This window comes from Chiloscyllium plagiosum, unplaced genomic scaffold (assembly GCF_037043375.1).
Source record: "Chiloscyllium plagiosum isolate Xiang-an unplaced genomic scaffold, Cpla_swu_hap1 HiC_scaffold_1, whole genome shotgun sequence".
Classification (NCBI taxonomy): domain Eukaryota; kingdom Metazoa; phylum Chordata; class Chondrichthyes; order Orectolobiformes; family Hemiscylliidae; genus Chiloscyllium; species Chiloscyllium plagiosum.
In genome coordinates this window covers 31106993-31122977 of record NW_028270139.1, presented here as the reverse complement: position 1 = coordinate 31122977, position 15985 = coordinate 31106993, and the positions used below count along the sequence as shown (strand labels likewise).

Below are 15985 nucleotides of genomic sequence, written 5' to 3'. Positions count from 1 at the left end.
TGCTGTCCAAGTGCAACCTTTGTTTGGGGATGATGGAGTGTGGCTGGTGGTTGGAAGCAAGAGCAGGCTTGAGCCTGCAAGAGTGGCTCCCATTGGACACATCCCTGCTTACTGTCCAGTCCCTCAAACAGGCACCAAGTGGCTTTGATGTTCCACCTATCCCCGCAGGCTAGATGCTATCCTGTATGCTTTATAGTGACACATCTGCTTGCGACTTATTTAATTCCAGTGGCAGTAGGATAAGGCCCTTAAATGGATCCTCAGTTAGGGCCTTCCTGACCAGAAAGTAATTCTGGGAGAGATGAAAGTGGTGAAGTCTCTGGATACTACCACCAGGCCTAATTAAGTGATCTTCCAGATCCTTGGAAATAGTAGATCCTTGAATACAGTAGATAATTCTGTCAACTGTATTCATGTAAACATTCCAAATATCCATTCATTTTCATTAAACTAATCTTCGGCAAAGTTCCTCTTTTAAGAATGCCAACAGTAAACCAAGTTAAAAATCTCACAACACCAGGTTATAGTCCAATAGGTTTATTTTCAAGTACTAGCTTTCAGAGTGCTGGTCCTTCAGCTGGTAGCTAACTGACAAAAATTAATACTTCCAAATAAACGTGTTGGACTATAACCCAGTGGTGTGTGATTTTTAACTTTGCCCACCCAGTCCAACACCGGTACCTAATCATCATTAGTAAACAAAACAAGGAGAAAGTCAGAACAATAGAATGTGATTAGTATTAAATACTTTTGCAATCTTTATTATACACATGGTCTTTTCAACTGTGTCATATATTAATATACATTAGGAAAATGGCTGCACACACCAAAATGGATAAAATACATAAACATTTTTGCTTTGAGAATAATTTCTACTGTGATTGTTAAATGAAAAATACTATATAATTTCATCAAAAATGTGTGAACACATTCAAACAAGTTCTTTAAAATAATCTCGTCTGTAAGGTTTCAAAGCAACGTACCTAAAACTATGATTGTGATACTGATCTGAAGTCTTAATGTTTAAGTAGTCTGCCTAGACAGAGATCAGGCATGCACTTCACATTCAATATTTTGCACAAATCCTGGTTGACGTTCCTATGTAACCACTGCTGTAGGGTTAATAATTTAACTCGGGTCTTGCGTGTTTTCCTTTGATGTTATTCCGTAGGGATCGTACAGGTCCATTAATGCTTATCACTGCCATGGTTTGTCAATGTTTGCCTGTCACAGGATGCAGAGTGGGCAAAAGGGCACCTGGTTATCATTATGGGATTGTTCCTTGCCACCAGTCCTGGGGGTACTCATCAATTCACAGAGGCCAGAAATTTGGGTATCTGCTCCCATCCAGACACTTTGGTTCCCTCACAATACAGGATGGACCATTGCAAAAAAAACAATTTTCTTCATGGCGCTGGACTGCTTCTTGGGATTGATTCCACCCTGATGGGCTCTACTGTGCCAGTTCCATCACAGCTGAACAGGCCAGTCTCTGTTGTTAACCTGAGTTCCGCTGAAGCTGAGAAGTAGCAACTCACAGCAAAGGGAGTCTTAGCTTTCAGCCGTACCCCTTCTAACATTGGGGTGAAACTCTCTTTGCACTCCAGCCAAGATTTCACCTGAACTCCAAGCAATCTACGACATCTGACACCTTCCAGTACCCTTCCTGATGAAGGGTTTTTGCCCGAAACGTTGATTTTCTTGCTCCTCAGATGCTGCCTGACCGGCTGTGCTTTTCCAGCACCCCTCTAATGTAGACTCTCATTTCCAGCATCTGCAGTCCTCACTTTTGCCTACCTTCCAGTACCAGCCTATTTTTGGTGCTTAGCCTGTACTCCAATGTAACCACAATAGGGCCCATCAGAAAGCTGTGCATTTTTATAGCCTTTATCCTTTACAAATTAATGTACAGCCAACTTATAGTTATAAAGGTATACTATCTGTTACTCCAGTGATCAAAATGTTTACAAGCCTGTGCTCTACCCATCTTTAAACATTATTTGTCATCAGTGTGATTTGCAATAGGCACTATCATGAAGAGGAACCCTAACCTGTTCAACACCAAGAAAATTATCAGTAAAACACAACTGCTGCTCAAATCAACTCACCAGCTCACTGCTGTAGCTGAAGATGCTATTACCCATGTGGTTATCAAAAGGAACTTAAGACACGATGTGACATTACTAGGCTCATGTTAGTGGTTTGTTCAAACTATCAGTGCTTCATGTTGTCAGAAATGTGAAGAGGGAGGAGGGAAGGATAGGAAGTGCATTTGTGTCTCATAAAACATAGAACAACACAGCGCAGAACAGGCCCTTTGGCCCTCAATGTTGCGCCGACCTGTGAACTATTCTCAGCTCGTCCCCCTACACTATCCCAAAATCTCACTGGCTGAGTACCTTTTACAACAAGTACCAAATGACTACTTCAGAAGCTTATTAGGTACAGTTTTGATGTGTTCAATTTCTTCTCAGGGCATGGGAGTCACTTCCAAGAATTTATTACCCAGCCCTGTGTGCTCTGAGACAGTGGCATTGGGCCTTTCCTATGAACTATTGCCGTCTTAATAGCAGTAAGTAGTGATGGCAGACACCTTGTTTATGTCAAAATTGTAGATGAATTTAAAGACCACACTTTACAGTTAATGCTACATTGGAAAATTTGATTTAGTGAAGGAAGGGTGCATGCTGCTAGTCCCATCTCACTGGATGATCCCCGAAGTAAATAAGCTCCAAGAGATCTGGGTAGCTTGACAGCTGCTGTGGATGACCAGTTTAGGTTCTCTCACTGAGTCTTTTTCTTTGCTCCAATTCATTAAGGGTTACTAATCATGGCTTATACCGAAATATTATGGTGGGCAGGTCAGTGGGTAGACCCACAATCTCTCAGCCAATACAAAAAATAATTCCATTCCGTAGTCTCAAACTGCAGCAGGTTCCTATCTACCACAGTTATCCGACCCCTCGTACAAGACTACTGTCATTGTGGAATAATGTAAAGAATTCTCAGATACTGCAATGAAAGAACAATGTTGTAATATAGGATGGTTTGTATATTGAAGGGAATTGAGAGATGATGGCATCTCATGACATTGCTGCTCAACTCTTTTTGGAGATAAGAGTTAGTCGAGGTACTGCATGAATCCAGTAGATTGTAAACACTACAGCCATTAGTTACTGGTGATGATGGCAGTCGTTACCGAGTTCAGTGGCATGGGACAGCAATCAAACCAACTGCTCCATGTGATGCAATTCCTCATGTGTTTTATAGATGATTTGGGCTAGTAGCCATTCTTGAGTACCCAGCTTCTACCCTGCCCTTAGAACATAGAACAGTACAGCACAGTACAGGCCTTTGGCCCATGAAGTTGTGCCAAGCATTTATCTTAATCTAAAATCAACCTAACCTACACATCCTTTAATTTACTACCATCCATGTGCTTTTTCAGCAGTCACTTAAATGTCCCTAATGTCTCTGAATCTACTACCACTGCTGGCAGTGTGTTCCATGCACCACCACTCTCTATGTAAAGAACCTACCTTTGATATCTCCCCATACCTTCCTCCAATCAACTTAAAGTTATGACACCTCATGACAGCCATTTCTGCCCTGTGGAAAACTCTCTGGCTTTCTACTCTATCTTTGCCCCCTTCTCACCCCTCTTCTCTCCAGTGTGAAAAATCCTAGCTCATTCAACCTCTCTTCATAAGGCAAGCCCTTCAATCCAGGCAGCATCCTGGTGAATTCCACTGCACCCTCTCTAAAACATCTACGTCCTGCCTATAATGAGGTGACCAGAACTGTACACAATTTTCCAAGTGTGGTCTAACCAGGGTTTTCCTCCACACTGCCAAGAATCCTTTCTTTAACCCTGTATTCAGCATTCAAATTTGACCTTCCAAAATGAATCACTTCGCATTTATCCAGCTTAAACTGCATCTGCCACTTCTCAGCCCAGCTCTGCATCCTGTCAATGTCTTGTTGTGGCCTGCAACAGCCTTCGACACTATCTACAACACCATCGACCTTTGTGTCATCAGCAAACTTACTAATCCACCCTTCCACTTCTTTATCCAAGTCATTTATAAAAACTACAAAGAGCAGAGGTCCAAGAACAGATCCCTGCAGAACACCACTGGTCACCGACCACCAGGCAGAATACTTTCCATCCACTACCACTTGCTGTCTTCTTTCGGTCAACCAATTCTGTAACCAGACAGCCAAATTTCCCTGTTTCCCATACCTCCTAACTTTCTGAATGAGCTAACTGTGGGGAACCTTATTAAATGCCTTACTGAAATAAGCCAAAGTTTACTTTGATTGCTCCAGTCAATGGTGACTCTTGAGATGTTGAAGGGGAACTCAACAATTATGATTCTGTGGAAGGTTGACCATAAGACATAGGAGTGGAAGTAAGGCCATTCAGCCCATCGGGTCCACTCCGCCATTCAATCATGGCTGATGGGCATTTCAACTCCACTTACCCTCATTCTCCCCTTAACCCTTAATTCCTTGTGACATCAAGAATTTATCAATCTCTGCCTTGAAGACATTTAGCGTCCCGGCCTCCACTGCACTCTGCGGCAATGAATTCCACAGGCCCACCACTCTCTGGCTGAAGAAATGTCTCCGCATTTCTGTTCTGAATTTACCCCATCTAATTCAAAGACTGTGTCCACGGGTCCTAGTCTCCTCACCTAACGGAAACAATTTCCTAGCGTCCACCCTTTCCAAGCCATGTATTATCTTGTAAGTTTCTATTAGATCTCCCCTTAATCTTCTAAACTCCAATGAATACAATCCCAGGATCCTCAGCCGTTCCTCGTATGTCAGACCTACCATTCCAGGGATCATCCGTGTGAATCTCCGCTGGACACGCTCCAGTGCCAGTATGTCCTTCCTGAGGTGTGGGGACCAAAACTGGACACAGTACTCCGAATGGGATGGAATTGGAACTGCTCTTTTTTAGAGTAGTCATTGCCTCACTATTTATTGTTGAGTATTGTTCAGTTACTGCTGAAAAACGACAAGGGCTATTTCAATTCAAATGAGTAGTAAATGGAGCTCAAAAATCATTGAGCATCTCCGCCCTTACAGTAGAGGTAGAGCCATTAATGAAATGGTTGAACCAAAGATGCTAACCTAAGGAACTCCTGCAGCTAGAGATATTAAGCTGAAACCACAACTAATTTCTCACGTGAATATATAGAAAAAAGGTCAATATCAAAAAAGGATTTGGTCATTATTACCTTACTTTGTGGCACTTCTCTGTGAGCAAATTTCCTGCTGTATTTCTTATGTTAGAATAATGACTACAGAGTACTAGAGTACTCAATTGGCTGTAAAGCAGTTTGGGATATCCTGATTTTGTAAATAGTGTTCCATTAAAGTCTTTTCTCTTCGATGCTCTTTGGTTTTGAGATGAACAGCTCGCACCTTGTTTCTCACTTTTACCATATACATCTTGGCCAAGGCTGGAATGAGATTGGAACCAAGTAGTTTCAGTCACAACTAAATTAAAGTCAATAAGCAAGCCTTTGACAAGTACGTATTATGCAGTGGCAATACCGATTACTCTTTTCACTAATTTGCTCAGGAAGAAGCTAATAGATTGGTAATTAGCCAGGTTGGACTTAATTACTTATCGTGAATTGACAATTTGTTGGGAAGATACCAATATCACACATTCATTAGAACAATTTGGCTATGGATGACTAACTATTGAATGCCAGCCATCAGTTGTATATTACTAGGCTCACAACCTTGCACAATGACCAATGGGCTCATTTGTTCCTTAATATCTTGTGGAGAGAAATGTGGGGTGGAGGGGTGTTATCAGGAGCACAGTGAATAGTTTTGCCAGAAGACATTTTAAATTCTTTGCTTGCTTCCCATGTTAATTTCAACATGGTTGAGGCTGGAGATGTTCATGAAGGCTCATATTGCCTCAAATTCATGCATTTTGTCAGTAATCTAAAATGACCCTCCACATTCTTGGTGAAGGCAAGGGCTGTTGAAGGGAGCACATTCCCAATTCAAGTATCCAGTGTTATTATTAAATACTCCCATGTCAGCTAGTGCATAGTCAGTTACAAAATGAAGTTCTTTTTAATCAATTCCACCATAACGCCAATTTTGGGAGAGTTATAGTTAATAAATAGTACATTTCCATTTCCATATCAGTCATTCCTGGAGCCTGATCGAGAATGCCAATCCAATACGGCATTCGGAACAATTTCATGTTATAGACCCATTGTCACGTTGTAACTAACTAACTGATGACACTTTCAACCTGCCATTGTAAGCCAGATGTATAATGCAATGCACTATAATTCTAAAAACATAAATTGATAATACTCACAATAATTAGAAGCAATCCAGTGTAATTAAACAATATTCTAATGAATTTATAAACTAAGGACTCAGCATTGATTTACTGATGGTTTTACGGAAAAGTCTGTCAGGTACTGATATCATTGTAGTGGCCTGGTACTATAGAAATCATATTTTACAACCTGAGGTACCATTTTACGAAAATTAAATTTTTTGTGTCTCTATCAGAGCAACTCATTTCTTTGCTACAGCTTTAAAACTGCAACCATTTGATCACAATGTTTGAAAATAAATGCTGACTCAGCTGGAGATGCATTCATGAGACGTTACAAAGTTCCTAGCCAATCTCCCCCTCCAAACAGTACCAACACCAGAGTTCCCTGCCTGTCAGTAATGATTTTAGAAAGAGTTGTCCTATGGTAATGATTTGAGAAGCTGGCAAAGGACCAGAAAAGTGAAGAAACAGTTTAATTAATAACTGAAACATGATAAAAAAAACTTTAATAGCTTCTCCTGCTCCATCTGTAGAAACTGAAAAGTGTGTCAGTTAAAAGAACTATCATGTCAATCAAGTTGACTTGCTTTCCCTGAATTTCTCAGTATAATTTCTGAGGTTGTCATCATTAATAAAATCTATATTTCTTATTCACCCATACATATTTGATAACACCAGGAGAACTTGTCTAGTGCTGCCAATCCCTGAACAAAATCTGAAAACCCAGTTCTGAGGAAGGGTCACTGGACCTGAAATCTTAATCTAATTTCTGTCCACAGATGCTGCCAGACTTGCTGAGACTTTCCAGTAATTTCTGTTTTTGTTTCTGATTTTCAGCATTTGCAATTTCTTCGGTTTTTTTGCTATTTCCTGACCTTTGTTGAAATTTATATTTTAAATTTATGGGTAATTTATGTATTAAAGATAGCTGTGAACTCAGTCCTTATACGTCTAAGCTCAATACTGGAACAACTCTGGTCTAACTGCATCTTCACTACAGTATCCTCCAGATCAATAATCATGAGAATTTTTCATAATGGTGTAACATTGTGAGCCATCATCTAAACAGCATTCACAGAGTTGTTGTTTGGAACAATCATGTCATTACCTACATTCTGGTATTGTTCTCTTCATTTTTTAAATGAAAGTGTACTCTGCATAACTATTTTAATTAGTGCCTTTCATCCCTCGCTTGGATTTTGAAATTTGGCAATATCTCACCACCTTCCCGGCCCAGGAGAGCAACACCAATCAGGAAAGTTGATGGTATGCATTATGGATCGTGAGTACTGTGACCATATGATAATGTTAGATGCCTTGAGAGGAACAGGCTGTTATAAATTTACCATTGATAAACAGAACTAATTTTTATGATATGTATTGCCATAAAATGAAAATTGCTAAAATGTAGATGAGTTAATTTTGAAACTGTGCACTGAAGATATAAAGGATAATGGTCTCTATGACAATGTAGCACCGAAGTAGGTGATTATTAGGGTCATTCTATTTATAAAAACATTTGGGTAAAATCACCAATCTTATAGTTGCGATTGGAAGCCACAATTGACAGGAGCAACAACACCTGGAACATGGGATTAATGAATGCACACAATAATTATTACTGCCAGAAATTAACCATTTATAATTAATTACAACATTCAAAAACTGTGCAAAAGCATTTCTGTAATGCCACCATGTACAAATATCAGAAAAATAACTTGTTGATGGTGTGTTGCTGTGCCTTGTATCCCTTTCATCAATACACAGAAATATGTGCACTTTGGAATGTAAAACATGCTACCCCTTATAAAACTATCCCAACAATGTTGTAAAATATAATAGACTCGCCTTTACAAGATTCAACTGCTACAATTTCTTTGTGTGCAAGACCAAGAGATAAATCTCATTTTCAGTGAAATTAAATAATATATAAATACATTGATTGGAAGCCATACAACTCTCCCAGCACATGAATTGGCTAAGAAAAGGAATGCTGCACTTATTCATGGGACAAATCACATCCCCAAGCAAGATTACAGGTATTTCTTTCATTCTCTCAAAGCTAGACACAAAATTTATAGCAGCCAAATCTAGCTAGGAAATTATTTTTAAAAATTGAACAATAATGTGTCAGGTTGTAAGGTATATTTTTGAATAATAATTGACCAATTCATTTACACTTGACCTACACATTTTAAAATAAGTATTAAGAGCCTGTCTGCTAAGTTAAAACTTCAAAATTTCAAGGGGCTGTGAAACCCCTGGATCCTTTACATTGCAGGACTTGGCTGTCCCCTTCCTTCTCTGACTGGCATTAACAAACGGCCAATACATTCAGCCAGCTTTGTTGGCTGGCCTATGATCTATGAAAGTGATAACAATTAAACTGAAAATAACAGCTTGTCAAAGTGGATTTGGAAAACAGCCCAACCAGTTACGAGCTAATGGTTCTTATTTCAGTGAGCTACTAAAAGTGTTTACTGCATTCTATACACAATTGGCAGAGAAAATAAACCAGCTTGTCAGCTCTAAATTCATCCCAAAAGATGAGTCCTGTGTTCTCAGTAGGCTACAGGATGAATACCAAAGTCATCATTTCTTTTCTCCATTCACCAGTTTTTGAGTGGCTAGCATTTCCCAGTTCTTTCGATTATTCCTACAGCCTTCAAGCAATGGAAGACAAGCTTCAGATATCTCTGCCAGAGCCTAGAAGGGCCAGACAAAAAAAAAGGTCATATAAATGTCACATATTGGCAACGTACATGAGCTTCAATTAACATTGAAGATGACTTTGGACAATAATTTAAGTATATTTTCTGAATTTTCCTGCAGGATTCCCTACATTGATCCCTGTAACAATGGGTTTCCACTGTTTCCCTGGCAACCCCACCTCCAAACCCCCCAGTACAGGTCTGGGAAGAGTCAACCCATCAGACCAACTGTTGAACATCCAGATTTGATCCACCACATAAACATAGTGTTTGGACTGAAATGTTATAGAAAAATTACCACTGAATATTGGAAATGAGAGAGTAATAAATACGTGTCTACACGTATTTGACTACAATCATTCGATCAATATCATTATGATTACAATCATTCCTGAGGGACAATGAGGAATTAAATGAAATTGCAATCAAATCTTCTAATCCCTCATTGTCACAGTTGTTGAGTATCTGTCTAAGAAAACACTACTGATGGTCATGTGGGCACATCTATTTTTTAAATTTAATTATCTGCCCTGGCTCAACAGTGGCACCAGTCTTCAATCACAATTACTGATCACAGGGTCCAACCCTTTCTAAGACATAAGCTTTTGATCCTTATTAACACCCGAATGCTATACTGTCAGCGGCACTATGCTTCCAATTTGAAATTTACACCAAGGTCTATCGTCACTTTCAGATGGATAGCCTTATTTGAAGAGGAGAAATGAGTTGCTCCATCCAACATTCATTTCTCATTTAATACCATGAAATGGTTTCATTTGATTCACACCTCACTCCTGTTTGTGGCACATGGTAGTGCACAAATTGTCTGCCACATTTTTCTATACTACAACAGTGGTCACATCATTGTTTCATTGTTAAAAGGCTGTTTAACTGCCACTTTCTGCTGCCATTGACGTGTTTGTGATGTTGAGTGGGCCCTCTGTCACATTAGGAAACAGACCAGTAGATTCAGGTTGGAGAAGGATTGCCCTAATCAGACACTGTGTGATCATAGAGAAAGTTAAAACTCACACAACACCAGGTAATAGTCCAACAGTTGTCACAGTGGAGAAATTGATTGTCAACATATTGGACCATATCCTTCAACCGGAAGAGATTGGAGTTCTCAGCCAAGGGCTCAATGTCTGCCCCACCACCAAAATGGATCCCATTGGTCTTGCAGCAGACACCGAGGAATTCATTAGATCAATGAGATTCTGGGAGTTCTAGCAAGATGTCAGCAGTGAGTCCAATGAAACAACCAAGAAACCAGAACAGTCGTTAAAGGGATCCTTAGTGGAGTGACCAAAGAAGGAATAGATTTGGACCCCTCTGGAGGGATGCTATCCTGGGCTTGGCATTTTTTTAAAATTTCAAAATCTGGTGTTCTGTGATTTTTAACTTTGCCCTCTAAGTCCAACACTGACACCTCCAGATCTTGCAGAAGATCACCAAACACAGATTGCCAGGGTCTGCGTGACCAGCCCCAGAAATCCTGGCCCCACTTCCCTTATTCTGAAAGTAGCTTTTCCAGTCTGCTGCAATTTCAGCAGTGGTCACTTGTGGGATGGAAAACTTCTCAGGTGTCACAGTGGCCAACAGCTTTTAGAGGTGGCATCTCATCCCCTTAGAGGGTTAGGAGCCTTGACAAAAGCTCATCGAGGGATGAACGTATGCCATGGTTGCATCTCTCAGAAATGACCAAGACAAATTGCTCCTGGCTTTCTGGACTGCTGCCAGTTCACTGATCCTCCCAGTGAATCTGGACCTTGGCATACTCCTACACCGAAACATATGACCTTATTTTATTTGAACTAACTCCACAGAGGCCAGTAGCCCATCACCACTTTATTTACACATGGAAAGTCCTTGACACTAGTCCAGCTCCCTCAGAGCCAGCTGTCAGAGTAAGCAGGATGTCTGACACCTTTGTTTATATCTGTCAGCCAGGGCTCCCTGATAGGACCAGACTAACAAGCCCAATCAGGGAACTCATATTCTATAATGCCCATCTGGTTGACCTTATTACAGTCACTACATTACTGCTCCTCTGAGTCTGACGACTGGGCCAGTCCTTCTCTTCCAGCGCCTTCTGGGGTGTTTTAACACCAGGATGGGTTCCTCCGACTCAGCATTGGATATGCATAGCATGTAATGCATTGGAGCTCACCTCTTGTGGCCAGAGAAGTCAAGGGAGAAATTCATCCTCTGCTTCCAGCAGCAAAGGCGTCGACGTGGCAAGATCCACCGCATTCATTCCTAGATTCCGAGGTCTCTTCAACACTTGACGGAACCCATTTGCTCCGGAAACTGTCAGTGAGGTGGTCGAGGAGCCGGGCACATTTTCCCGTTTTTGCGAGTTTGCAGCTTTCATATAGTCTACATGGACTAGTTCAGGACTGTTGCAGCTACCCAAACATTACACATCACAGATTCTGACCGCATGTGGACCATGCCTCTTACCCATATGGGGCCATTTCTGTTGTTCCTATCACAGACTTTGCCTCCTGTATTAAACTCTGTCTCACCGGGTGGAGTCTTGGATCGGCACTGGCATTCCTGATACTGTTTCACAAATCCCCCACCCCATCCTGGTCTGGTAAGATCAGATTTAACCTGGTACAGAGTCTTCTCCCCATTAGTTGGAGCTATCCCATTAGTTGCATGAGGGGTAGTCCTAAAATCAAATAGGAACCGGGACAGTTTGGTATGTAGTGAAGCAGTAGGCTATTTCTTTAAACCTGCCTTCAAAGTTTAGACCTCACTTTCTGCCAGACCGTTGGATGACAGATTGTGTGGAGCTGTCCTTATATGCCCAATACCATTCAACTTTAGAAATGCTAAATTTCCTGCTGGTAAATGATGACTTGGTATCTGTGACCAACACTTCCAGGGGTCGGTGTATTGGAAAAGGTGTGCAATAAGGAACTCAGTCTATGAGGCCTGCCAGGCTGACCTTGTTACAGTTACTACATTGTTCTTAGGTTTGCTTGAAGAGTTCAATTTCAAACTTCTGTGGACAAAGGTCTCCTTCTGAACACAAAGATGTTGTGAAACTTGAAAGGGTTCAGAAAAGATTTACAAAGCTGTGGGCAGAGTTGGAGTATTTGAGGTATAAGGGAGGTTGAATAGGCTAGGGCTGTTTTCCCTGGAGCGTCAGAGGCTGAGGGGTGACCTTATAGAGGTTTATAAAATCCTGAGGGGCATGGATAGGATAAATAGACAAAGTCTCTTCACTGGGGCGGAAGAGTCCAGAACTAAAGGGCATAAGTTTAGGGTGAGAGAGGAAAGGTATAAAGAAACCTACGCGACAACTTTCTCATGCAAAAGATGGTGCGTGTATAGAATGGGCTGCCAGAGGAAGTGGTGGAGTCTAGTACAATTGCAACGTTTAAAAAGCATCTGGATGGGTATATGAATAGGAAGGGTTTGGAGGGATATGGGCCGGATGCTGGCAGGTGGGACTAGATTGGGTTGGGATATCTGGTCAGAATGGACGAGTTGGACTGAAGGGTCTGTTTCCATTCTGTACGTCTCTATGACTCTAAATGCAAAATCTTAGAACTAATTTTGCTCTGAAGAGAGCTCATTAAAAAAAAATCAATTGTAAGTAGTTCTAGGAGCACATTTTCATATTTTACTATTTGGAAGAAGATTGCCTTCCTGATATTCTGCTGTAACTTGGCTAGAGTCACCAGAGCAGTGCTGCAACAAGCAATTTATGACAATTCACTGTGGTCTTGTTACTGTTCCACTGAAATATGGCAAAAGACCAGGAAATATTTCATCATTCCATACTCTATCCCCTCTCAACAGTCATCCTAATTGTAAAAACATTTGGGTAAAATCACCAGCCCCATGTTGAGGGCCGCTCCAGCCCTCTCCTGTGCTCTCTCACCCCCACATCCCAAATTAGTACATCCCCACATTGCAAGGATCCAACCATTGCAAATGGAGGTAAATGTTTTATTTTGAAAGCTGGAATGGTTATTAAATACTAAAAGCAGTTACCTCATATAACTTCAGACAGATTGCATCAATGAATCCAACCTGCATGCTTGGGATCTGATCACATTTCTCTCTGTTCATTAAATCCTTCAAATGAAATTTTAAAAATAAATGCAGATTTATCATACATATGGAAGTAGCATACATCAATCAGAAAAACACATTTACATTTTCAAATTAAACGGCAGTTACATTTATAAAGTATATCTGTATTTTGTTTAAGCACAAATCAAATAAAATCTGATACATACAATGGGTTCAATATTTAATTCCTCCCTCTCCTTGTCACCTTGTTCGAAAAATTCTGTTGCCACAAGTTCGGCTGTCTGAAAAATGAAGTTGCAGGATTAATATGCTATCTATTAAAATTAACCAAACCTAAAGATTAGTTTCAAAAATAAAAAATGCTAAAGATCACTGCAGGTCAGGCAGCATCCATGCAGAGAAAGAAAACTAACGTTTCAAGTCTAGGTGACTCTTCATTAGAGCTGAAGTAAAGTGCGGAGTTGACAGCATCTATACAAGAGTGGGAGATCGAGGGCGTTGGAGTGCTGCGGGAGAAAGCATGTCGATGGTTCAGATTAAATTATCAGAATGTGACAATGGCAGAACAATGGTGTGTCTAACTCCCATTCTGTAAAAAATCCAGTTAGACACATCACTGTACTGCCATTCTCACATTCCGATCACTTAATAGAATCATAGAGACGTACAGAGGAACCCCTTGATTATCCGAAGGACACAGGCGGGGAGTATTTTGTTCAGTTAATCAAATGCCAGGTAACATAGTTAGCCAAGGATTGTGACCTTGCAATCTTGTTTGCATAATCCGAAATTTGGTTCATCGAATGTCAGATAATTGAGGTTCCTCTGTACAGCACCATTTGCTAGCACTTGGCCCATATCCCTCTCAATCCTTCCTATTCATATACCCATCCAGATGCCTTTTAAATGCTGCAATTGTACCAGTTTCCATCACTTTTTCTGGCAGCTCATTCCATACATGCACCACCCTCTATGTGAAAAGGTTGCCCTTAGGTTCCTTTTAGATCTTTCCCCTCGCATCCTAAACCTATGAGCTCTCATTCGGGACTTCCCCATCGCAGGGAAAAGATTTTCTCTATTTACCTTATCCATGCCCCTCATGATCTTATAAACCTCTGTAAGGTCACCCCTCAGTCTCCGACGCTCCAGGGAAAACAGCCCCAGCCTATTTAGCCTTTACCTATAGCTCAAACACTCCAACCCTGGCAACATCCTTGTAAATCTTTTCTGAACTTTTCTAAGTTTCATAACATCCTTCCGATAGAAAGGAGACCAGAATTGCACACAATATTCTAAAAGTGGCCTAACCAATGTCCTGTACAGCCACCACATGACCTCCCAAACTCCTATACTCAATACTCCTACCCGCAAAGGAAAGCATACCAAATGCTTTCCTCACTATCCTATCCACCTGCGACTCTACTTTCAAGGAACTAGAAACCTGCACTTGAAGGTCTCTTTGTTCAGCTCCCCAGGACCTTACCATTAAGTGTATAAGTCCTGCTATGATTTGCCTTTCCAAAATGCAGCACCTCACATTTATCTAAATTAAACTCCATCTGTCACTCCTCAGCCCATTGGCCCATCTGGTCCAGATCCTGTTGTAGTTTGAGGTAACCTTCTTTGCTGTCCACTACACCTCCAATTTTGGTGTCATCTGCAAATTTACTAACTATACCTTCTATGTTCACATCCAAATCATTTGTATAAACGACGATAAGTAGTAGTCCCAGCACTGATCCTTGTGGCACTCCACTGTCCATGGATGCTGCCTGACCCACTGATCTCTAACATTTTTTTTTGTTTTCAGTTCAGATTCCAGCATCTGCAGTCATTTGCACCTATAACTATCAATTTTATTTGAATGTCATGGCTAAAGTAGTATGAGATACAAATTTACTTTTATGTTGCAGTAGCCAAGTGCTTGCTATTGTACAATGTGGTGCAGCAAAGTGACTCTTCGGAAAACCTACGCTACAAGGGTTTTGAACAAAAGCTGGGAACTGAAAAACATTAGAGAGTGAATTGCCTTGGGCTGCTTTTGGACAGCTCCCACTTATCAAACTAAGAACCACTGGGTTTACCAAACCAGGGACCACGGGGTTTGCCAGACCAAGGGCCACTAGGTTTACCAGACCAGGGACCATTGGGTTTACCAGACCAATGACCACTGGGTTTACCAGACTAAGGACCATGAGATTTATCAGACCAAGGACCATTGGGTTTACCAGACCAATGACCACTGGGTTTACCAGACTAATGACCACTGGATTTACCAGACTAAGGACCATGAGGTTTACCAGAATAAGGACCACTGGGTTTACCTGCCCAGCCACAATCATGGAATGATATTTGGTCTCTGATAAGTGATAGATAGAAAGAAAAAGGAGAAGGTTGATGATAACTTATTTAGATCAGAGCAAGAGATTTGGCTGTTATATTATCTACCTTAGCCATGGAGCAACTGGAACCAACTGTAGACTGTTAATGCCCAAAAGATGGGCCCTGGTGGGGTCTGATCTGGTATTAAATTGAAAAGTATTTATATATTTACTAATAGCAGAAATTAGTATCTTCATGTTTCAGATCAAATGTAAAGGGAGCCTATGCAATGGTGCTAATACTAGACTAGTCATCCACAACCCCAAACTACTGTTCTGTGAAGATGGGTTTGAATTCCACTGCAGCAAATGACAACATTTGGAATTAAGAGGTTCCCTAATGGTAAACATCGATTTGTCTTAAAAACCCATAGTCACTCATGTCCATCAAGGGTGGAAAAGTGCCATCCTCACTCGGTGTAGGCCACATGCAACTCCAGACTCACAGCAAAGTGGCAAACTCTTAACTGCCCTCCAGGCAAGTAGTGAAGTGCAATAAATGCTGACCCAGC

General features: G+C 41.0%; 1 protein-coding gene across 5 annotated transcripts in view; it reads right to left on the bottom strand.

Moving 5' to 3' along the window:
* Positions 1 to 734: 734 nt before the first annotated feature.
* pde5ab (phosphodiesterase 5A, cGMP-specific, b) overlaps positions 735 to 15985 on the bottom strand; it is a 302084-nt gene continuing 286833 nt past the window's right edge. For all 5 annotated transcript variants that reach the window (XM_087985784.1, XM_087985782.1, XM_087985783.1 and 2 more), the window contains 3 exons: positions 13299 to 13373; positions 13051 to 13134; positions 735 to 9034 (listed from right to left, as the gene is read on the bottom strand). In XM_087985784.1, coding sequence (XP_087841910.1) covers positions 8921 to 9034; positions 13051 to 13134; positions 13299 to 13373 — 273 coding nt within the window. In that variant the 3' untranslated portion in view covers positions 735 to 8920. The remainder of the gene's footprint in view (positions 9035 to 13050; positions 13135 to 13298; positions 13374 to 15985) is intronic.